At 39.1% G+C, this 26,137-nt stretch overlaps 1 protein-coding gene across 6 annotated transcripts in view; it reads left to right on the forward strand.

Annotated features, from left to right (window-relative positions):
• Positions 1–26,137, forward strand: part of ripor2 (RHO family interacting cell polarization regulator 2) — a 124,647-nt gene that overhangs the window by 36,093 nt on the left and 62,417 nt on the right. Inside the window, exon 1 of one of the 6 annotated variants that reach the window (XM_088601531.1) lies at positions 14,287–14,631. The exons of the other annotated variants lie outside the window; for them this stretch is intronic. Within the exon in view, the coding sequence (XP_088457657.1) occupies positions 14,562–14,631 (70 nt within the window). The 5' untranslated portion in view covers positions 14,287–14,561. Of the gene's footprint in view, positions 1–14,286; positions 14,632–26,137 lie in introns of those variants that run through there. 6 annotated transcript variants of the gene reach the window in all.

A 26,137-nucleotide genomic window follows, 5' to 3' on the forward strand; every position in this document is an offset into this window, starting at 1 on the left:
AGAGTCCAACCATGCGACATAACTCAAACAACGCACACACACAGGTACTAATACACGAGGATACATTTATTAATACATAGAATATGCCTTAAACTAACAGATCTTATCGAGAGGGTTATCAGAATACAAAAGATATATATTCAATCAGTTATGAATTGTTACATATATCAAGAGGACATACGTTCAGTATATCATTCATTAAGACCGTTTCATAAATGAACTTGGTTATAACTTCTACATTAGATACTCGAAACAAGTACATAACTCTTAGGAATTAAATTGATATCAACTCGTTGGGATAACAATTGAATTCTTGAGCTGTAATGCATTGAAGTTGAATACTCATCCAATCTTTGGGGATTCAGATCTCCTGCGGGCACAAAGAAACAGTTGCAGGCTGTTGCTGTCCAATCCGCGCTCTCTGGCTCGGTGCCAGGCTGTGCTGTGCGGCTTGCGACGGTGCGCTGCTGATGCTCACTGACCGGCTAGTCAGTGTTGGCTTTAACTAGCAAAGTTTGTGCACAGGAGAAAAGATGACTGTGGGTCCCAGCAAGTCAGGAAGAGGACAGGTTCGTTCCTAATGAAGAGCTAGTTCTGAATAGTGATTCAGCTGTCCACAGTTCCGACCTGTTCACGAGGCCTGCTGCTGGTTACTCTCTGGCAACCTCCACTCTAGACTCTTAGAACAAAGGAAAGTTCTGGCACTCGGACACACTGGCCGTTCCGTGGTTGTCCGGGCTGAGTCTCAGGATGGTCAGGAGGCGCGCTGCGAGGATGTCCTGCCCTTGGGAGCCTTCTGCTCCTGGGCCATCCTGCCCTGGAATTCTCCTTTGAATTCCCTTTAGAACAGTCCACAGAATCCTCTCCAGAATCCCTTCTGAATCTTGTTGAATCTCTGTGTTGCCTGTTTTTACCTGGAGGAACTTCAGCTCATTGATTGGCTGAAAGTTCCATGGGCATCAGAGTCCCACGTGGGTTACTCGGCCCTACCAGTCCCTGATTGGTTGATCAAGGTGAGATATGAGTCACTTACTCCTGACACTTAGGAATGCAATCCAGATGTCCAACTCGCACTCCCTAGACAGATAGGCGCCAATGGATGACCATTGATCATGATAGCCAGGCTTAGCTAAGTGCATCCCCCTGTGGGAGCTGTCCTTATCAAAAGAAAACATCTTGCATGAATAGTTTCTCTGTGGCTGCACCACAGAGATGAACAGAGAAATGGGGCCTCATTTGGGAAGCTCAGAAACACTTAATTCTGCCTTATTATTAAGCCTCGCCGCTACAATCCCGTAGGGAAATTGATGTGTTACAGCAGTCCAGCCCACGACAAGCAAAACAGACATCAGAATAGTTATAAAACAAAAGACAAACAAAATAAATAAATACATAGGTGTGTGCAAAATGTGCTGATCATAGTCACTATAAAAACAATAAAATATGTGCAAAATGTGCATAGGTTTATACAGACTGATTGTCCAAAAAGTACAATGGAGTAAACATGCTGTCCATAGAGGAGCAAATGAAGGGCTAACAGTCCTAGCCTAGGGCAGCGTTATACACCCTGACAGCCGCCGGGAGGAAAGACTTTTGGAAACGTTCCCTTGAACACCGTAGCTGGAGCAGTCTATTGCTAAATGTGCTCCGCTGCCCAGTAACAGTCCCATGAAGCAGATGAGAGGTGTTGTTCATGATGGCTGTGAGCTTGGTCAGCATTCTCCTCTCAGCCACCACCTCCATGGGGTCAAGGCTCATCCCCAGCACAGTGCCAGCCTTCTTGATGAGTTTATTGAGCCTATTTGCATCTTTTGTCATGATGCTGCTGCCCCAGCACACCACAGCGTAGAAGATGGCCACCGCCACCACTGATTCATAAAAAATGTGTAGCAGTGTTCCACACACACCAAAGGACCTGAGTCTCCTAAGAAAATAGAGTTGGCTCTGACCTTTCTTGTACAGGGCATCAGTGTTACCAGACCACTCCAGCTTATCATCCAGGTGTACCCATAAGTACTTGTAGGAATGTACGCCCTCTATGTCCTCACCCTGGATGGAAACAGGGTTCAGCGGAGACTTATTCCTTCGAAAGTCAAAGATCATTTCTTTGGTCTTGCTGGTATTAAGCTGGAGATAGTAAAGATGACACCACTCCACAAAATTGGTAATCAAGCTCCTATATTCCTCCTCCCTCCCCTCTCTAATACACCCCACAATTGCAGAGTCATCCGAAAACTTCTGCAGATGACATGTCTCAGAGTTGTACCTGAAGTCAGAGGTGTAAAAGGTGAACAGGAATGGAGCAAGGACTAACAACCTGCTAACAACCTGTTCGGACACACAGCTCTTTAGCCGTACATACTGTGGCCTGCAGGTCAGATAGTCTATAATCCAGAACAGCAGGGGAGTGTCCACCTGCGCCGCCCTTAGCTTATCTCTCAGTAAAGGTGGATGGATGGTGTTAAAGGCACTGGAGAAGTCAAAGAACATAACTCTCACAATGCTCCCCGTCTTCTCCAGGTGAGAGTTAGCTCTGTGTAGCAGATAGATGACTGCATCCTCCACTCCCAGGGGTGACCGGTAGGCAAACTGCAGGGAGTCCAGTGCTGTACTCACCAGGGTTCTGAGGTGGTCCAGTACAAGCCTTTCCAGAGTTTTCATTAGGTGTGATGTAAGTGCCACTGGTCTGTAGTCATTCAAGACTTTAGATGTCCACAAGATGGACATCACAAGATATCCACAAGTCTATGTAGAGATTAATTATTTCTGCCCTGAGATTCTGCACATCCACATTATCTCAGCATTCTATCTACAGCTGCATTGTTGTAACATGTTGCAACATGCTGTGTACTGCTAGTTAAGGGTCTGAGGTTAAATGGTGAATTATTCATAGCTGTATTCAAAACCAAAGCAAGGGAAACTGTAAGTGTCTTTTTTTTAAAGTATATACCCATCGTTGGGAGCATAAGAGCCTTCAAATTGTCATCAGAGACAACATTGTCGGGGATCAGATGCTGAACAAAGATTAGACATTACTCATACACATTCTCAAGCCAAATCCAGCAATGTCACTCTCCTATTGGTTAGTACAAAAATATTTATTTATTTTTATGTCTGAGGCTACTTAGTCACTAATCAAGTTTCATCACTAATCATAGCTGTTACTGTTATAATTCATCACTTAGTTGGTGTTTAAGGTGTTTTTTTGTCAGATTTCATGTGGACACTTAATTATAATTAATTCACTCATTGTGTTAAAATTGTCTTAAACAGGTTAATAATTTGCAGATATATGTTGTTTTTTCATGAGTCCATGTTTTAAAAAGTAGAAGAGATACAAAGAATAGCAAGAAGAGGCCTCAGTGAAGAATATTTTGATTCAATAAAACATTATTTTCTATAATTTAATGTACTGTATATAACAAGTAAAACAAGTGATACATACTCATGGAGTTAAATGCCACTTTCTCAGACCATATGCACAACAATTTTATATGTTTTTATTTTATTTATGTGTTTACATTTTTAAGCCTTTTTATTGTTCTTGTACAAAGTGTGGGTAGGAGATAAATATAGTTATACTGTAGAAAAAAACACTTAAAATATGAATTTACAATTTTTAAATACTGGTACAATGATGCATTAACACAGAAAAAGCATTCATAGCAATGAAAACTATAATTATTCCATTTGAAAAGGGATAGGTTGCAAAGCATTTTGAAACTAGTGATGTAACGCCTTACTGAAAAAGAGAATATTGCAAAAGGAGTACAGTTTTGATTTACTAGTGTCTATTACATGTATAAAAGTCCAATTAAAGAAACATTTTCTGCTGTGCGCTTCAATTTGGTCTCTAGATTAAGGCACTCTCCTAACAAGGATGGTGATATGCACCATCAGCATAGTATTCAGTAGTTACACACATGAGTATACTCAGGAGTACAGATTACACTGTAACTAAGATTACACTCTGGACAGGATGAAATGCTACTGCAAGGCACATACAAGCACAAAGGGAAAAGTCAGAGAAACCCATTTATCTAGCCAACATCTCTTGGAAGGTGGTAGGAAATAAAGACCCAAAGAAGATCTTCCTGAGCCATCAGAACATTCAGACACCACACTGAGGACACCCCAAAAGATGCATGTGACATTTCACGAAAATAATAAGACAAGAAAAAAATGAAGCATCCTAAAACTAGTAATAATATGAGCTGAGCATTCTTTCATTTTTTATTTTTTTTTATTTGCTGAAAAGAGTCATCTTTCATTCCACAGTATATTTACTGTAAATGTATATGTAACTCTATTGGGGATTTGCAAAACATGAAAAAGATGGCATTATTCAGCTTGAGAGATTAAAAACACCTTTGTATCTCACTACAAATTCAGAACTCTAATTTATGCAGGGTTTCTGAATATAAATTTATCCTTTTTAAATGTATCCTTTTATTGAATAGAGTAATCTCTATGGACCAGAATCACAAAGCTTCCTTTTTAACCATAGAGAAACTCAAAAAGCACATTTAAATTTGTGCCAAACTCTGCAAGCTTTCCTTCATAACCAGTGCATCTATAAAGCTTTTTAAAGCATTGCTATTAAGATTTCTATAACAATGGAAAAAAATAACACACTGTGTTCATTCAATTCAAAGTGTTCTTATTATATATAATATATAGAAAGTGGGGCAGAGTGGTGGCTCTGTGGCTAAGGATCTGTGCCTGTGGCTGGAAGGTTGCCTGGTTCAAATCCTGCAGCCAGCAGAGGAATCCTACTCCATTGGGCCCCTGAGCAAGGCCCTTAACCCCAACTGTTCCAGGGGCCCTGTACAATAGCTGACCCTGTGCTCTGACCCCATGCTCTCTCCCTGTCTGTGTGTCTCATGGAAAGCAAGAACACATTATGTGCATTTTTCAGCTCTCTTGCCCAATGAAGATGATAAAAGTGATTTTGCTACGTGTCTTCCTGTAAAATTGCACTTGAAGGCTTGGTTCCTTATTTCAGGTCACCTGCTTCATGAGAACGGATTCTGTGGGCGATATGTTACAAACCACAGTTCAACTCCACCTTTTTGAAGCTTTTCATTAATATTGTTTATGTTTCATATAAAAATAGCAACATAAGCAGCAAATCACTTACATATACAGTACATATTGAACAGTTAAAGCAAGAGCAATCCTTTGTACACAGGGGGGTGCATACACTATATTCCTTACAAAAAAGATGGAATTTGATCATGGATATTAATAATGTCACTTTTAACATGTCCACATTTTCATGTTATTTTTAATTTCCATTTAATTTAATTTCAGTTTGATATGCACAATTCTGGCAAAGGGTCAACTCTTTTTGAATCCGCTCTTGATTTAACAATTAAACTACTCCTTCAGAGTCACTCGGGATGTTGGTTTTACACCACATTCACCTTGGACTGACTACAAGGAGGATAAAAGGCTAGCTCAGCTCATCATACTGATGTGGTGGCAGAGCTGGGGGTTGAACTGGGAACTTTTATGAAGCTCTTTTTTGTGAGGTCCACCATCTGCAAATCTGAAAAAATAAAACTTGGAAGGGCAAATCAGGCAGCTAAAGCAGTACAGTCCCAGAAACTCTGAACCAGAGCAAAATGATAATTGCTTGAAACCAATATACCCGTGCAGATACCTTGTATCCATGACATTAGTGTCAGATCAACGTTATTCTGTCATCCAGTTTCTAACTGGATTTAGAAATCCATCATCTTTAAAGAGCAAGAATTCCACATAAATCGTGACTTAGAACAGATTTACTGTGATATGGACGAATACAATACTTTGGCTCACTCAAGCACGATTTTTTGGCCAGAATTAAGAGGCCTAAGCAAACAGAATGCAGCAATCACTGGGTTGGTCATTTTCAAAATGGGCTTGGTTAAAGTGTTGATTTGGTTTTATCAAATCAACAACAGGCAAACCTTTCCAATGTAACATTTGTCTTTCCCAATGTAATGCTGAATGTCAAATACAGATGGCAACAGGCAGCTATAAGCTGTTAATTAGACTGTCTCAGTATCAACACTGGAAAAAAAATTACTTCCCAATCACTCCCCTCTTAAGTTATTTATTTTTGATTTATGTCAGGAAATGTGCAATCCTGATCCTGTAGCTTTAAATGAAGAATTGGTAGCCAAAAGCAAAGTGTCTAAACTTCCAGTTGTGCTGTAATCATAATTACGGCATCCTCTGCATGACATTTCTTCTTTCTTAATTGCTTCACTTTTTAACAATATTCAATCTGTTGTAAAAATTCTCTTGGGATGTTTTCAGTTTTTTTAATAAAAAGTGCCTTTGTGGCAGAAGAAAAATACAATTATTCAATCTTAAATTCCAGAACTTAAAGTGCTTAGTTCACTAGATTATACCCAAAGCAAAAGGTAGAAACATATTTTGTTTCTGAAGATGTTTATTACTCAGCTTCAGTGATGCTTCCTGTAAGGCTCATTTTCAAAACAGGTGTAATGTGATTTGTTCCTTAAATCTAATTGTGAGAGGAAGTGGTGCTCATTTTGAAACTAGGGTGTGGACTTAAACGGGTGATTCTGAACTCTTTAAAAAACTCAGACGGGGGTCCTGGGAGTAAATGTTTGCTCATGAAAATATTTAGCTGATACAGTATCAGCTTCGACAACATGGCTGGGTAGCTTGTTCCATACTCCCACAAACCTTTGGGTAAAGACGTATGCCCTGTTCTTGATTTTAAATACACTCCTACATAATTTCATGTGCAGTCTATTTCATGTTTCATTTTAAAGAAATCCACTGGATGTTCTAGTGTCAGAGGATTACGAATACTTGTATAAGGTTCCCTCATAATCTTTTTTTTCAATATTGAAAAGGTTCAATATGTTCAGCTTGCCAGTAAAGGACATTATCTTAACCCTGAATATATCTGGTTGCTCTTTGCTGAAATGATTCCAAATATTTTTCAAAATATATTCCATAACTTGTACACAATATTCTAAATGAGGTTTTACTAATCTGTTACATATTTTTTATATAACACCCCTTAATTTCTACACATTTACATATACTGAATATTTGCAAAAGTTTTTCTGTAGTACATTAGAAAGCACTTTTCTTATAATGTACTATTATGTATTATACCTAGGAGTACATTATAAGAACATGCAAATTCCAGAGAAGACCCCACAGTCTGGAGCCAAACCCAGAAAAAAAATAATTAAGCCTCAATATTCCCTTGAATCTCTCTCTTGGCCCTTCTAATATTACTTTTTACCAGTGCTTGCAATTTCTTGTACATTTTTCTAATTCGATCTTTTTTAAAATGATTTTATAAAAATCTTTCTTTTCCTTTATATTTTACAAGTTGATTTGTTGAACTATTTGGAATACAGTTTTCAAGCTTTTGATTTATTCATTTTTGTTATTAATGTGTTCCATATGGTCTGTGTATGTTACATGTGCAATAGTGTTTATTGATTGTCACTATTATAATTAAAGCAACAGAGAGTTTTCTGTCAACCTTAAAAGCAGAAGGCATTAAGATCTCGAAGATTAAGAAGAAAAATCTTTCTGAACCAAAGGTAACCACTGGCAAAATATGGTAGGGAAGGCTGTCAACACATCTACACATCACATGGATGAAATGAGCAATCCTGATCTAAAATATACAAAGTGGGTCAGAAATAAAATATAATATGTGTTGTCTGAAGGAAAAAAGTATTTTATCCAAAGATTAATCTCTTCTTGCATTTGTATAGAATAGTTCAGCCCATAGGACCTCACTCTTCATTTACAGGAGAAAACCCTCTTTGTCCACCACTGCAGTGCAGCACCGCTTGGGTGACACAAAGCAGCAATCATGTGCTAGCAGTCCTCCCACACAGTAGACTGAAGGAGAAGTGAGAAATTACTTCACCAATTAAATTAGACCAAATAGTGTAATATCATAATGGAATTTAACCAGGACACTGGAGTTAACACCCCTACATCCCTATCCCATCCTTCGGATGAGACCTAAAACTGAGGTCCTGACTCTCTGTGGTTATTAAAAATCCCAGGGCGTTTCTCAAAAAGAGTAGGGGTGTAACCCCAGCGTGCTGGCCAAATTTCCCATTGGCCCTTACCAATCATGGCCTCCTAGTAATTCCCATCTATGAATTGGCTTCATTACTCTGCTCTTCTCCCTACTGATAGCTGATGTGTGGTGAGCATATTGGCGCACTATGGCTGCCGTCGCATCATCCAGGTGGATGCTGCACATTGGTGGTGGTAAAGGGGAGTCCGCATTACCTCTCAAGCGCTTTGAGTAGAGTATCCAGAAAAGCTTCAGAACAAAGACAACTCCTACAGCACAGGGGCCACTGTCTCCATTTTGGGGTTTTGTTACTACAACTATGCCACTTACTACAGTAACCTGGTCTCCCTTGGAGGTCTCTCATTCCAGTACTTTGCCAAACCTTGTTTTATTCATCATTCTTTGTTTTCAGCAATGTACCTATAGTATACATACATTTAACATTAAATAATTATGAAGAAAGATACAATAGCTACTTAAAATGATCAGGTACAATAGCATGTATATTAAACATCACTGATCTAGCCTGTGGCTCATTATTAACAACATGCCACTCTCATTAAAAAAGGCATTTGATTAATTTGGGTCCATAAATTCCCCATCTGGAAAATAATCCAGTTCTATTGCCATAAAATACATGATATAAAGTGGTACCTCAATGAGCAAGTGACCTACCTTCTTTTCTGTAGGTTCTATTAAAAATCTGAGGTTCCTGCCTCCACATTCCATAAATATATAACAAAATGTATCTGATAAAAGGTTCATCTTGCCTAAGGCATTCTTTTAACAGACCAATTTTGCATGTACTATGGCACAATTAGCCGAATCTTGATACGCTTATTTTTCTTAATTTCCAAGGCTGATCAAACAAATTATGGAAGACTAGCATGAACATTTTATCTTCCAAGGTAAAAAAGCCAGAGACAGATGTACACAGCAGTAAAATCTTTAAAAGGCTTTAGAGAGAATGGACAAGAGCCAAAGTCAGCTTTCTAGTTCTGGTCTCAATGTTGTTCCCATGGTAACACAGCACCACTTCTGAATTTTTGCTTATATTGAGCCCACTATGTATAGCTGTTGGTGACACACTTGTTGCCTATTTAACCATCAAGAATTTATATTTTCTCAAAAATCATTTCTCCAGCTTTACAGTTGTGTAAATAAGTATTAGAATATTTTCAGACTTGTCATTTGATGACCTTTTCATAAATGTATTCATCTATTACAGAAATGATCTCTTCATATGTTTTGCAAACATCCATCCATTTTCTAACCACTTCGTTCAGTACAGGGTTGTGAGGGAGCTGGAACCTGTCCAGCTCCCTCACAAGGGGGAGTACACACTGCTGGACTGGTTGCAGTCCATCACAGGGCACACACAGACACATACATGCACACACTCACACCAGGGCCAATTAACCTACAAATATATCTTTGGACTGCAGGAGGAAACTAGAGCACTAGGAGGAAACCCACACAAACATGGAGAGAACATATAAACTCCACACAGACAGCACCCCACGTCTGGATTGAACCAAGAGCTGCAGGGCAGTAATGCTTACCACTGTGCCACCATAGCACCCATTTAGCACAAATAAAAGCGTATCAAAACAAAACTAAAAAACCTAGTTAGAAGATTGGTTTGGGGTCTAATCTCCGCTGAGAACCTGTGATGTTTGAAATATGTGCTGTGTTTTAAAGGTTTATATTTTTAACAAAATAGTTTTATTGTTCGAGTTATGAGAAAGTTCATTGAGGACAAAGTTGCCCTGGAATGGGAGGAGTTAAGATATGCTGTTGTGTTGCCCACATGTGAATGGGTGTGCATGTTATCTCAGACAATGCGTTCTGTTGTTCTATGATGACATAGACAGGGCAGTGGAGAAGCAGACTCCTCTCCAAGATTAAAGTGTGTGTATGTTTTAACAAGTTATAGGATTTCTATAAACCAAACAACAGGTTACAGATTTAAGCCTACAATCACGGCAAATAGCTTTTATGTCTTCCTGATTTCAGTGTTTACTTTACTAAGGCCTACTTCAAACTAAGGGGCATCCAATCCACTGTTGCACTTTAGTGCAATCAGCACCTTAGGTTTTACAGTAATTGATAATTAGCTGGAGGAATGTATCATTTATGGTCCTGCACTGAGGTACTAAAGGACAACATTTGTGAAATCCTGGTCTTTGACAACTGTATTTTTTAATCTTTCTATCTTCCTGATTAATTAACCTCATTTCAATTTGAATAAGTCACACTGATCTCTTTATCATAGCTAGGGGATTTTAAGACACTGTAAACAGGAAAGCAACTTACATACAACTCAATACACTGTTAGACTTGCAAATTCCTTTCAGTTCCAGGTTTCTTGTTTCAACCACATCCTGTATTATTAATGACCCTGCAAGGAACACCAGTATGTGTCATGAAGCATTCTTTCAGGACCCTGTGCAGACAACACAATCCGGGGGGAAGTCAAGTTAACATGGGGAAAAAGGCATGCAAGGGGCTGGAAGGAAAACAGGGGGCGTGTCCATGGTGCGCTGGTGTTCGGGGGAGGTGTGGCCGAGGCAAACAGTCCAAGGGAGTCCGAGACAAATCCAAGAGTGTAGCAAATGTCCAAGACTGGGTAATCCATCCTGACCGACAGAGTTAAAAGCCAGTGCGGGATCCGGCAGAGGGTCAGGGGAATAAAAAGGGGTAACAGGACCAGATGATCAGGACACCGTTGTGAAGCCTATGCCATTGAGTCGCTCCTGGAATCGCGGGTAGGTGAGCTTCCGGGCATCCATCTTCCAAAGCTGAGCCCCAGTAGGCAGGAACGTCTGGCTTATATAGCATGGGGGGCTGGAACCGGAGGCAGGTGCAGGAGATAAGTACAGAACAAGGAAGGGCTGGAGCATCCTTAAGAGAAGGGGTTTACGATCGTGACATACTGTATGTAAGCAGTGCATCCCTGGATCATCAACTTGTGGATTTAAGGGACAGTTTCCTAGGAAAATTACTCATTAAGATTTGCCAAGTGGACCTACGAGTAGTCAGTCTGTTTGTGTGTAGAGCATATAAGAAATCGATTGTTGTGTTAAATGAAATACTCATGTGACAAGCTCTATATTTTCTACAAAAAATACCTGAAATAAGAGGCAAATTATATATTGGTATTTCCTACTAAATTTTTCTTTTTAGCTTTTAATGTGGATTGTACAATGATTTTTGCTTTATGGAAGTCCCAGTTTTTTTCAATATCCAAATGTTTGTAACCATGGCTCTCTGTTACCGCGTAAACTACAAACATGGGACAGATGGAGTGATCATGCCAATTCAATTTAATTCAAATGTATTAGTCATTATACGTACACAGGTGCATAGTATAATGAAAAGTGTTTCTTATTAGTCTCTCAGGTGCAGTATATACAGAACAGCAGACAAGACAATACAATAACAATAACAATTTAAACAATAAGTATGGTACCAGTGTGACAGTACCCATATCTGTTAAAAACTGTGAAAAGTACACAAAAAGAGCAAACAGTGCAAAATAATACAGCGTTATCAAATAGTACAATCAATCAAGTACAGTTTTATGTTCAAGTTCGGCTTACATTCAATTGCCTGGAGGCATGCTGTAAGTAGCGGTGTAAGAGTACAATCGTTGTGTGGTACAGGAAGAAGTGAAGAGAGATCATAGTTTGGTGGGTGGGAGTGGGGGGGTCACCAGTTTGATGGCTCTGGGGAAGAAGCTATTTCGGAGTCTTGTTGTGTGTGACTGGATCGTCTGGAACCTTTTACCAGATGGTTCTACCAGATTTTTTCAGACAGTGTTGCAGATTTCCTGGATGGATGGTAAGGCATAGCTGATGATGTGTTGGGCAGTTTTGACCACCCGCTGCAGGGCCTTGCGGTAAGATGCGGTGCAGTTGCTGTACCAGACTGTGATGCAGCTGGTCAGTATGCTCTCCACCATACATCTGTAGAAGTTGGCGAGGATCCGTGGATGCAGACGTATTTTCTTCAGCCTTCTCAGAAAGTAGAGCCACTGTTGTGCTTTCTTGATGAGACTGGAGGTGTTGAGTTCCCATGTAAGGTCCTCAGTGATGTGAACACCTAGGAATCTGAAGTTGTTCACCATCTCCACTGCAGTCCCTTCGATGTAGAGGGGGGAGTGGACATTTCCTTGTCTCCTGAAGTCAACAATCAGCTCTTTAGTTTTGCTGATGTTGAGACATAGGTTGTTTCTTGAAAAGAGTAGGGGTATTGCCCCCTGTCCTGGCCAAATTTCCCATTGGCCTTTACCGATCATGGCCTCCTAATAATCCCCATCTCTGAATTGGCTTCATCACTCTGCTCTTAGAAGTAATCCCCACATTTTCATTAGAAGTAATGGCATTTTCAAGTTCTGTCAGTCTTGGACAGTGGCATTTAGCCAGTCGTGTTCCTCTCATGCATACATAGCCCCTAATATAAAGTAACAGCTCCTCTCTAGGGAGCTAAAGGACCCTACCTGCTCTACCCTGAGTAAGTGACTTTACTGGGCACCTCAGAGTCCTGGTCTGGAGATATTCTGCTTTTCTGGTCACATGTGTGTCACTTTCTCTGGCAGCTCTCTTTGGATATCCTGAGTCTTATAACAGGTGAGAGTTGTTATGTCACAGGTTGCATAAAAAAGTTATTAAATGATAAAACAGCCTTCATTGTATTAAAAAGTAATAAATCCTTAAGCTTATACAGAACTTTTCTGGACACTCCACTCAAAGTGCTTTACATGTAATGAGGGCTCCCCTCCACCACAACCAACGTGTAGGCCCCACCAGAATGATGTGACAGCAGCCACAGTGCGCCAGTACACCCACCACACACCAGCTATCAGTGGAGAAGAGAAAAAAGTATTGAAACAAATTAATTAGTTTATGAACATTTGACTTTTCTGTGTCTGAACACACACAGGCCAGCATAATGAAACCTGCTTGCTTATAATGTCCTCCAAAGAAGGTCAGGTTAATCATACTTAATTAACGTAGAGTACAACATTCAACATTGTTAACTGATTGGTTTGCATGAGTACTGTACTTTATAGGTTCAATAGGTTTCTCTGGATCAGTTTTATTGCACAAAAGAAATAATGTATGGTAAAAACACCTGACAGCAATAGATTAAATAATGCTTTTCTTATGCAATTTCATAAATTGCCCTTTCTTAATGAGATCTGTGTCTATTTCTCTGGACACAAGGAAATAATCGTGATAAGATTAGACTAGAAAAGTGGGAGCTAAAATCAATTGAATGCAACCTAGTTACTATTTTTGGGCCTTGACTTTCAGCTCCTCTCTCTCACTGGAGTGAATCACATCACCTTGTCTGAGACACACAACACAATTGTGTTAAAACAATGCCTAAAGTTTTTTCTGCAATGGTATTAGAAGGAAAATAATGGCTTGCAGGAACAAACAACTTGGGAGATCAAAGCCTAAAGAAATACTCAATTTATGTTCTACCTCCTAGCTTTTTTAATTGGTACAGTTTAATGTTTGTTTTCTGTGTTCTTTGCTGCTGCTAATTAAAAAAGAGCTAACAACCAGTAGAATTTTGGAGTCAGACTTTATCCTCCTTGCATGAATAAATGTTGACATGGATGGTAAACCCATTGTTTGGATGCATAAACCAACAACGCTCCAAACTTACAAATCAGATGTTTCAAATTCGATTAAACATTCTATAGCCCTTCACTATGTCTGAAACATAAAAAAATGTAATAACAGAAAGAAAACTGCACACCAGAAAATAAGAGGGAGTCATGACCCTTTAAATTTTTCTACTGTTTTACTGTCAGATACGTTCTACTATATTACCAAGCACTGTGTACCATAAGTTTTAACAATAAAAAGCTACCACATACGTCTTGTCATCATCCCTAATTTATACTGTACATCATTCACTTTCACATCTATCCCCTGTCCCTTGTTCACAACTGAAATGAACTGTAGTTTATTTTGTTGGACTGTTTCTTATAATCCTTTGTAAAAGGGATTAAAAAAACTGTTTATTTACCATGTGGGTACTCCTTCCTTTTTTTCTGGCTGGTAAGATCATACTCTAATGATAAGATGTTATATCTCTAGAAATGGAACAATCCTGTGCTAGTGTAACATTAAGAAGAACATGACACCCTTGAAAGCCGCTGGTGGTTGTATCCACTCCTCCACACACAGCTAGGCAGGGTGAATCTGGAGACGCTTATCGCTCTCTTTCTCACAAAGAGGTTATGAAACTTGTATATTAGTGGGGAAACAGTTAGGGTGGTGGAAGTTGCACTTTTTTTTTCACAAAGTGAAGAAAGCACTGTGCAGCTTTTCATTTCACTCAGGCAGAAACTGAGAGGCAGTGCATATTATCTCAAGAAATTGCCTGGAGGAATTGGGCAACACTGATTAAATTTAACAGTACAGTGAGCAGCTCAGAAACAGCAAATTGACAAAAAGTGGTCATAATGACAGAGATCACTGAAGATGACCTAAATGCCCTGATGCTGGAGGAATCTGAGGACGTCTTCTTTGAAGGTATTTTAGCCTAACTAAAGAGAATTGTTACTAAATAGAGGGAAAGTATGGCATTGTCTATGTGCACTAATGCATTGCAGGTCATGCAGACAGCGCTGCTTGAAGTTGAGCCCTTTATGGGTGTAAATGAGAGATTTTCTTGTTAGAAGGTCCAGGATAAAAGCTAAGAAAATAGGTGCTGCTATGGTAGCACTATGGTAGGTTTTTATCTAACAACAGTAAATTATTTGTATTATTTATTCATTCTTGTTTTTATTAGGATTATTATTTATTGATAATTAATGTGTTGCTTAGACAATACCACACTCCCATATTGCATGTGGACTGATTTATCAGACAGCTAGATTGCACAGTGCTGAATTTCATTTTTGTCTTGAAAAGCACACATTTAGTCTGAGCATAAAGCCACAATTATTGATTTTTGTCATTGGTATTTTGTTTTTTTACACTTTACAGAAATAATAAAGCTTTGTTTTTTTTTGTGGGGGTGTTCCTTTATAACCCACACATTTCTAAACCAAGAAACCATGGTACAGAAGGAATTTCTGTGGTTTGTTTTTTCATTGTGCTTTACAAAAATAAAACTGTGAGGAAGGATATATACACTAGGCCATCTGACCTATTTTGTTTGCTCCATTGGTATGTCATGATTTTTCCAAGAAGTCCAGGTTTTATTAAGTCAATTTCTTTGCTCTGAGATTTAAGGTTTTCAGTTTACAGGTTTTCAGTTTTCAATTTAAGATTCCTCTCTACTGTAGTTTGTAAGATTCTGCATGCCTATACAGCTCCAAAGAAGCTTGTAGTTTTAGCTACATTTTAGTAGTTTAGAACATTTCTATAATGCACAAATCTCAATTCCCAGGCTGATTTACTATTGGACATAATCACCTTTTTTAAGACAGTGTTGGATTTATTACATTTGAAGCCTTCAGTTGTGGTCTAGGTCTCAACAAGTACTATGGATTAGGTTTCTAAAGCTTGGGCATTTTACATAAACACCACGATTTTAATACGAGAAAATGTATTACTGACCTTTATCATGGACTTTTACCTATTAAGACACACTCTTACATTCTTCGGAGGTGCACAGTCATGGTGTCACAATTTGCACAGCAGTTGCATAATAGCTACACAAAAGAGCTATGCAGATTTGAAAGACCATATCAAAAATAGTCTTTAGGTTTACATAGCCTAGATTTGTATAATGGAATGGGAGACTTAAAATGAATGGTTATGTTTAAAGTTTCATATGACAGAACATAGTTTGTACAAAACATAGCTAGAGGGAAAATGTCACATTATGTTAGTGCATTAACTTTTCATATGGACCTCAAGTCATCTGGAAAATCATCAATGCTTTTTTTAATAAAAACCTCTCTACTAGGATAAAGAAGCTCATAGCAGTTTACCAGTGTAAATATGTAAAGCTACTTTGCATTTCTGCTGCTGTTTCTCAAATAGCCATGTTGTAACAAGGCAACAGGTAAAGGTTTATTCTATGCTGAAACCTGAAGAAGGCTCCACAGCTGAAACGTTGTGCGTCTTTCTTTTTCTTTCAGCATGGAATAAACCTTTACCTGTTCCTTTGCAGCTTATGCATGTTGATGCAGCTGCCTACTTGAACATGTTGTAACAAGGCCTATAATATAAAACTACCATCTCAGCTTATGCAGTAAATATATATATAGTGGTTGCTCTTGCATAAATCTATTTATGGTATTATAATATACAGAATATTATTCCCCCAAAAACTGATGTCATGCTCTTAAAACAAGTCTGGTTTTCATCCAGACACTTGTAATGTTCATTTTTGTCTAGACCATCCTCTGCCGAGAGGTTGATTCAAGAGTCTCCATGTTTCCTTAGTGATGTTCATCTACAGTTTCCTGCAATAAAAATGTTCTTTGATGTTTGTTGCTTGGTATGTTGTTGATGTACCTGTTATTTTTTATATTATTTTCAAAGAATTTTTTCCTCCTTAATGATTCTGCCTTGACTTCTAAAGCCAAGATCATTGGGAAATGCAAACTGGAATCAGAGCAGGGAAGACATGCTGTTTGATCCTGACAGAAGCATACAGTAGGCTTAGCCATGTTATAGTATTACATTACATTCTATGACCCTTGCCTCACCCTTTGAGGTGCCCCTGCTCTCAGAGTAACTTACCAATGCCTAGTGTGTTTGAGTGGCGACAATCTTTTAAATGGACTTTTAAGTGCTGCTACCACAAACAAAGTGTGGGGGAGGAGGAGAATCTGTGCACTCACAGAGAGTTTCAGTGTGAGATAATATAAAAACAGTCCGTGACTAGTAGATAAGTTTGTATTGTGTGTGTAGTAAGGTGGAAAGAAATGTCTCATGTGAAAGTGGCTGTCGTTAGAGGAGTTTCTTGAATTGTGGTTCCTGGATTAGGTATCAGGCTTTCTTGGACTATAGCTTTCCTTAATTTCTGAGATGAACTGGCAAAACTGCATTAGCACAGTTCCCTGCTTCCTCTTTACCTACAGTGTTGTAAAACATTTGGCAATGTTTTGTATATTTTTCTGGATGGGTGATGGACCACCATGGCGATGGACCAGTACTTGTTGGAAAAATGACAGCATCTCACAAAGAATGTGTGCAATAGGAAAAGCAACCCGCACTGAAACTAAAGACACAGGATACACTGTACTTTTAAAAGATTATTTAAGAAAATAACTAGCTAACGTGTGGATGTGTTAGCATCTCAGTCTTTTGACACCTTCAGATCTCTTCCTTAATTATGGTCTTTGGCAGTGATCACATGCAACAGGCTTCTTGACTTATCAGCTGTTTACTGTGAATCGGAAGAAGCAAGATGAGTTTAAAAATAAATTGTTAAGACCTGGGTGTAGCTCAGCTGCTTCACCACAAAGAGGAAATATAAAAGGAAAAACTCTCAAATCAGTTTAGTCATAGTAGGAGAGATGCTCTTTTGAAAAATCAAATACAGGAGCTTATCAAATGCTCTATTTTTAAAACATATCATGAAGTAAAGAAATGGTGTTATTAATTTTGAAATGTGCAAATATATTAGCATATATTATACATTAATATGGCTGGCAAGCACTTCCTCCTTTGCCAGCAGCTATATCACCCTGCAGCTCACAACTGGCAACCCACTGAAGCTACAGTAAGTAGGTGTGAGCCTGGTCGGTACCTGGATGGAAGACCTTCTGGATAAGCTAAGGGTGCTACTGGAAGAGGTGTTAGGTGCTCACCCTGCGGTCTGTGTGGGTCCTAATGTCCCAGTACAGTGACGGGAAGACTATACTGTAAAAAGGCACTGACCTTCAAATGAGATGTAAAACTGAGGTCCTGACTCTCTGTGGTCACTAAAAATCCCAGGGCATTTCTCAAAAAGTGTAAGGGTATCGCGACATCCTGGCCAAATTTCCCCCTGGCCCTTACAATTCATGGCTTCCTAGTAATCCTCATCTATGAATTGGCTTCATCGTTCTGTTCTCCTCCCTACTGATAGCTGATGTGTTGTGTGCACTATGGCTGCCGTCGCATCATCCAGGTTGGGTGCTTCACATTGGTGGTGGTGAAGGGGAGTCCTCATTACCTGTAAAGCACTTTGATTGGAGTGTCCAAAAAACAGTTATATAGGTGTAAACAATTATTATTACATAAGCAAATAAACACTATCCTCTTTATATGAAAACAGCTTGTCTGTTTTATTAGTGTACTGTAGACAAACTTAAAAAAAGCTCAAATGTCCTAAAGGAACAAGCTCATATACAGTATCTATCTATCATCAGAATGCCACTTCCTGGTGAGTTTAAAGCCAAACTGGGGCATATCACAGAAGCACAGAACACGTCGGGATATCACTGCATGTCAAAAACACACGTACTAACATAGGGGCAATTTAGAGACACCAATTAACCTATCTAGTATTGCACCAGAGCACATTGAATTGTCATGGCCTGATAAACTAAAAGATATTGTTCTTCCAACCAGCTTTAAAGACAAATACATGAAATGTAGACATCCAAAGGCTCCCAGAGACATGTTCCAGGTCTCTGGGGCTGTCGAGAATCAATCAAGGTTTATGCTAAGACCATTTGATTGTACACAACCAGGTTAGTCTCTCCCAGTATTGTTTATTTGTTGTTGTGTTTTTTAAGCACCGAGTTGGAAAATGTAAACCAAAATCTCACTTCACCTCACACATGTAATAGAAGTATTGAAAATTGTTTGGTTGAGCCTCATTTCCCCAAACAGATCTCCTTTTCCCTCGTTGTCCCCTTTAAACTCTTATCTACCATTTAAAAAATGTAAAGGGGACACATGCCACTGTGTAGACAAAGTGTGTTTCTCACCACAGCTGTCTGCTGGATTTAAACAAGATGTCAGTTTGTCTGTCAGTGGGGCACAATTATTTCCTTGTGAGCATGCAGTGGTGCTGCATTTTTCTCTGGCTCCCAAAAAATAGGATTGTACATCCATTTCATAGTCTATGGATGTAATCTGTCACCATGCTTGCATTGAAGTTCACTGAATCCTGCCACACTCCTGGAGTCACCTGCCACACTCGTGGTTATTCAATTCATTGTGCACAGTAAGATCTCTTCATGTCTAAATACCCAAAGGCACTAACAGTATTCACACTGAGTCCCATGTCTCAAAACAGTCACTCTTTTGGAGGAGCACAGCCACCGATGGTTGACCTTGTATTTGCTTTCTTAAATGAGAGAAATTGTCTGAGTTGTGAAAAAGTGGATGAGATGGTTTGGAAAGACACAGATGACAGAAAAGAATGAAGATTCAACAGCACAGGGACTTATAAAAGCTTCTTAGAGTTACAGAAAAGGGCTGTAAAAACAATTACCATGATTATTCTTTCCTTTCAGGTATTACCGTTTTAAATATATGTTTATTTACTTTGCAGAACTGTTTTATGTGCATGTCTCAATGCACATTAATATTTATGCTATGAATAAGAAGAATATATATAAATATTGCCATCTTTATCTTTTATTGCATAATTCACCGAAAACGTTTTTGTGCATTTTGTAAACTAACCTAACATTCGGATGATTAGACACTTAAACATTGTCACTGAAAATATTTGAACTGATAACATTATTTTAACAAATAATGTTTATCATGGGTGACAGTGGTACAGCGGTTTGAAAATAAGTAGATGTTTATTGCACATTTGAATGAATAGTCTTGTTTCTAGAAACAGGCTCCCAATACACACTGAATGTCTGAAATGGTATCATGTTATAATTTAATAGATAATCAACACTTAAATGTAAATGTGAAGCGTAGTTCAGGACCCTGTGCAGACGGTATAATCTGGTAGTAAGTGGAGAAGGACAACAGGGAAAAGATGTAGAGGATCAGGATGTGTTTGCAGACGGGGGGGGAATGACGGCGGTGATCCGGTGCTCGGGGGGTGTGGCGAAGGCAAACAAATCCAGACACTCCAAAGGGGGATTCCAGGGCGAAGTCCAGAGTCCAGGAACTGGGGGATCCATCCGTGACAGACAAAGTTAAAATCCGGAACAGGAACAAGGAGTAAAAACAGGGTAACGAGGCCACGGGCTCCGAGCAGATGGTCAGGACGTCGGGAGGAAGCCTGTGTCGTCAGGTCTCTCCTGGACCCGCTGGTAGGCGGGCTTCCGGGCGTCCATCTTCCAATGCTGAGCCAGGAATAGCGGGAGCGCCAGGCTTAAATAGTGGCAGACTAAACAGGGGGCGGTTGCACTTAATGAACTAAAATACAAAGGGTCAGAGTGCCCTTAAGAGAAGGAATGACGATCGTGACGGTAAAACAATACTCCAGAAAAGCTGGAAAGCAAATCTGTTTTCTAATTATTTTTTCTTTTCAATCCTTCTTTAACTTCCGTCTCTGACTCAAAGGCACATGGTCTTGAGGGACCTGTTCCCAATAACCTAATAAGAAACTGTGTTAGTCTTTTTTAGACTGTTTCCTGAGAAGTGGAACTGACTTGAAGCATATGACTACAGCTAGGTATACTGCCAGACAAGGTGCCTGAAAGCTCTGAATTACAGTAGATTTGGGACAAGCCTGAGGGCACACTCAGAGCACTCTCAGTTTCTGTGAAATCTAAAGTCATTTTTCCCAAAAACAAACAACTGACAATTAAATATATGTATTAGAAATCAATCCCAAAACACCAGTCTCTCTTTAGTTTAAGCAATTTAAAAATGAACACCAAAACTCTTATGAAAATGAAACAAAAAAAATCACAAAAATAAACTATATTCCTGGAATATATGTGTGCTGATGGAAACAACACAATGGACATTATTGGCTCATACTTAGACCTTATACTGAATAGATTTTATATTGAAAGCTTTTTTAATTAAAACATCCTCTATTAACCAAATGGGAGATTTCCAAGCAACTCAAAATTCAGTTTGACAGCATCATAGATTTCTGAGATCACTGCACTGGGGAGCTGTTCTTAGTGCAACATTTTGCATTAACATTTTGCCAGCAGCCATATAACTTTGCAACTCAGAACTAAGCAGGTGTGAGCCTGATCAGTACCTGGATGGGAGACCTCCTGAGAAAAACTAAGGTTGCTTTTGGAAGAGGTGTTAGTGGGTGCTGTGGTCCATGTGGGTCCTAATGCCCCAGTATAGTGACGGGGACACTATACTGTAAACAGGCGCCGTTTTTCCGAGGTCCTGACTCTCTGTGGTCATTAAAAATCCCAGGGTGTTTCTTGAAAAGAGTAGGGGTGTAACCCTGGTGTCCATGCCAAATTTCCCATTGGCCCTTACCAATCATGGCCTCCTAATAATCCCCATCTATGAATTGGCTTCATTACTCTGCTCTCCTACCCACTGATAGCTGATGTGTGGTGAGCGTTCTGGTGCGCTATGGCTGCTGTCGCATCATCCAGGTGGATGTTGCACATTGTTGGTGGAGGGGAGTCCCCATTACCTGTAAAGCTCTTTGAGTGGAGTGTCCATAAAAGTGCTATATAAGTGTAAGTAGTAATAATAATAATAATAATAATAATAATAATAATAATAATAATAAATATTATTATTATTATTATTATTATTATTATTATTATTATTATTATTATTATTATTATTATTATTATTACTGTGATTAACATTTTCCAATAAGCAACTAAAAGACAATTGTTTGAGGAAGGCTGGGAATTATGCTTCAGCAATTAGATATTTTCTTTTAAAGGCCTTCCACCTGCCTCTCATATATTTAAACCTATTTTTAAATTTCGTTTTAAATTCCAGTGCCTCACTAATAACAGCATGTATCAGCATTTCATGTTGTGAATTACTGTTACATTGTCTGCAAGTTTGAAAGGAAAGACCACTACTGCTTGACAAGAATCTGTCTTCAGGAGGGAGTTTTTTCAGGAATGAACACCCTTGTTAGCTGAAGCCCTGTAAAAAGCAGGGTCTATAACAAATGCTGGAACCTGTATGAATAGTAGGCAAAACCAAGATCCAGTTTCACAAATCCATTTATTGTGGTGATCTTGACATGAATTAGGTTGTTTCTAAGAAACATAATCTGCTGCTGGGCCTGCTAACGAGTCAAACATACAACATTTCAGTGGAATGGCCCTCATGAAAGTGATTAATGGTTAAAAAAAGGAAAGTGGTGACAAGAAGGGTTTGTTTTCAGGGCTGAAATAGTCATCCAAGGCATCGGCGCGTTTAGGTTCATGCTGATGTTAAGTATCAGCCTTCTAGGATGCAAGCCACAGAGCTGCAGTATTGGTTGTTTTTGTTATGGTGACTTTTCTCAGATAACATGTACTAATTGATTTGATTAAATATTTTTAGCCATTGTCTGCCTGGAATTTCCTCCCCTTGAACATTTTGTTATATCTCTGCAGCAGAACATAGCAAGAGCCTGGTTCAGGTCTTAAATTGAAGCTAACACCCCTGGCTTTGAGTGTGAATAGTCATATTTCTTTTATTTCAGAATGTGTCCACTCAGCAGACAAAAATATGAAAAACAGCAGGTGGAAATTTTGTTTTGGTCTTCAGAGGTTTTAGAATTTTAGAATTCTAGACCTGTCAGGTAGCTGAAAAGGCTGTGTAGGCCTTGTCCTAGATGTCTACTAGCTTGGATAAAAATCTGGGACAAACTGATCAATTTGAAAAAAAATCTACATAATGTTTTGTGAAGACTGGACCTGGAATGAAATTTCTCGCATCCCAAAATAAATCATAAAAAATATTGAAAGCAATAACAATAAAAGCCATTGCAAATTGCTATAAAAACCTTTAGACATGGCTAGAGAGCCTTTTTCTACTGTTAGACATCGAAATAAAAACTCAGAGTTGCCTTCTGGTGTGAAAAAAGGACCACTGATAAGAAACTGATTGATTACCCCCTCTGAATCAATGATTGACAGCTAGAAGGCAGGTAGAATGCAGCATGAGGCTTCTAGAGGAAGTCTCACCCCCTAAGGGCTCTGAATGGCTGAAAATACAATGAATGAAGCATTTTTTACCAATCAGATAATCTTATTTCTGGTGGTCAAGTTTCAAATATCTGTTTCAAAGCCAATAATGTTCAGTTTCCTCCAGGTCTGGAGGTGGGTTAGTCTAGCCTTTTGTGGATATATATCGTGCTTCAGAATAAGGTAAAAACATGGGATATTTTCTTTTTTTTGCTGGTTTTTGCTTTTGCGGTCATGTTTTGCTGGCTTATTGATTACCCTATCAATACACCTTGGAAGTTTGGAAATGCATCATCAGATTAAAAGTGTCTTTGTGATTGATTGCCTTGGTGTTTTTCAGTTCAGAAAACGGTTTGTTAAAGCTCCAGTTGTCCTTTTTTGATTGATAACAGGTTTTGTGGTTTTGTTGGTAAAAAACGATTAAATATGACGCAGGACTCAAATGTAAATATTGACTTACACTGTGGTTCCTTGCGACTACACGGCGCACAAGCATAGTTTGATTAAATTACCTTTTTTTTCGGTTCTGAAAAAGGTTTTGTGAAGCTCTAGTTTAACCTTTTTTGATCGAAGGGGTCGAAGGGGGATGTTCTGCTTTTGGGTATACGCGCTATGGCAGGAACCTATCTACTGTATAAAACGCGTGTCTACTGTACTTAAATCCTCTTGTGAAGGTGACAAATTTCTTTATGGCTTCAGACTCAGGTACTGTCAGGCATTCCACATGCACTCACACTGACACGCATTCCACATGTGTCACGATATTAGTTCCCCCTCCTTAAGGGTGCTCCAGCCCTATCACTCAAGACTTTATTCCATGCACCTGCGCCCTATTCCCTGCCCACCTTAAAAGCCAGGCGCTGACGCTCTTCCGGGCTCTGCTCTGATTTCCATATCGTGCGAGTCCGGGACCAGGAAGCGCCTGGTCCCGTTAAGGTTTTAACCTCGGTTCCCGTTCCTGTTCCCCGTCCGCCGGTTCCGACCCGGCCTTCGTGGTTTTTAATTCTTTGTTCTGATGGATCTTCTGGTTTTGGACTTTCTCGTGTGTTTTTGGATTTTCCCTAAGGACTACTCTCGGATTGTTTGCCTCGGCCACACCTCCCCCGTGCACTAGCGCACCTTGGACACGCCCCCCTGTCTTCAGCCCCGTTTTCCTGCATGACGTTTCCCTAGTGTTTCCCCACTCCGTCGGACTGTGTCGTCCGCATAGGGTCCGGAAAGAACTGTTCGTTACAACATGCTCTCACAAATGCTTCACATTCCAACATGCACCCATTTAAACAGGCGCTCATGCCGCAACTAATCTTCCTTTCGCCTTTCACTCCCGTTACTGCTTAAACCCCTCTTTTCCCTTACCATCGCTTACTATTTCAGATTCTCCCTGGAGCTCCCTAGTGCGCGTACCCTCCTTCAAAAGCTTGTTCTCTTCCTTACTTTCTGACTCTCGCTAGATTCTGACCACGTTTCTGCCTTTGTGTTTTTGGATTGGTTGCCTTGCTATATTGTCTCTACCTGGTCTTGGCTATCTCCTCCCCTTTGGATTTAGGATATAAGGACTTGTTTCTTTTTTGGTATCCTTTTCTATTTGGACTGCCTGCTATTGCTCAGAGAATAAGCCTACTTGAGCCCTGCACAGGGTCCTTATTTTCGGCATTCATAATTGCTAACAGGTACATGATCTAATCTTGTTTAACTGTCTTTGCACTGCCTAAGACATACTTACAATCATACAATCCTTCTAAATCAATAAGAGGCCTGAGCTGTTATCTCTGTGATTGTTCTTAGTCGGATGAGGTCCTATCTGTCTGATAAATAGCAAATTTGTGACAAAAGGACATAAAGCCTCTGACACCTCTTTGGTTACTCTTGTCCCACAAGGCTCAGTTCTAGCACCTCTTTGATACTGCACCTACATTTTATTACTTGCACAGATAATTTGTTGCCACAGTATTAACTTCCAACCTTATGATGGTGACACTCGGATGTAGTTACATACAAAGTCTGACACTGATCTAGGTGTTTGTTCTAACAAGTTGTAAATCAAATATAAAAATTTAGATTCAACAACTATTTAAAGTTTAATAATGATGAGACATAAATTATGCTACTGAAGCCTTCATACAATTTATGTAAGATATATTTCTTTAGCATGGTCATAGAAGGTTTGGAGGTTAGGTCAGGTACTCTGATAATGTGATAATTTGCCTGTCTATGATCCAGTAAGATACTGAGAAACTGATTCATACTGTGGTGTTCTGTGGATTAGGTTACTGTAGTGCACTGCTTCCTGACATCCCTAAGCATACTAACAACAGTCTTTAGTATGCTCAAATTTCAGCTTCTCGATTTTTAACTAGATCTATGTCCTGAAAACACAACACTTCTGTTTTGGCCTCCCTGATTGTCATAATGTAAATATTGGAACTAATTATAAAATTAACAAGGTCCCAAATGATCCAGCTGAATAATACTGCAAAGGCTTACAGATTTATTGCACTCCACCCTGACTGCTCAGTTCACTGTATTCTGGTTTGCAGTGTGTCCCATGATGAGGCACCATACTTGTCTGCAGTTCTGCCCTTCATAACTTATTCTCAGCTGTGTTATGCTCTTCCTGAGGCTGTATTTCCAGATTTGTATTATAACTGAACATGATTTTATTTTTGTTATTTTGTTCATATATTGATCTTTTAATAGTGCTTATCAGTGTAACTGAGTCTTCCACATATTGCATTTACACAGATTACAGCTGAGACATCTGAGACATTAAGTCACCAGGAAATATATGCACTTACTGTATATTGCTTATGATTTGATCTTCTTTAGGAATAAGATAATAAACAAAAAATTAAACTAGAACACATATGGAACAGAAATAAAAATGTTGTTGCATGTCCATTGAGGAAACCCTTAAGAACATTTTTTCATTCCATACATACCATAGGATATTTACCATAATGTTTCAACTTTACCATGTTTTTAAGATGGTTTTCTGTATTATATTAGGACCATTTCTATTTAGACTATATTACGACTGAATAAATATATGGAAG

Source organism: Lepisosteus platostomus, chromosome 12 (assembly GCF_059453375.1).
Source record: "Lepisosteus platostomus isolate fLepPlt1 chromosome 12, fLepPlt1.hap1, whole genome shotgun sequence".
NCBI lineage: Eukaryota > Metazoa > Chordata > Actinopteri > Semionotiformes > Lepisosteidae > Lepisosteus > Lepisosteus platostomus.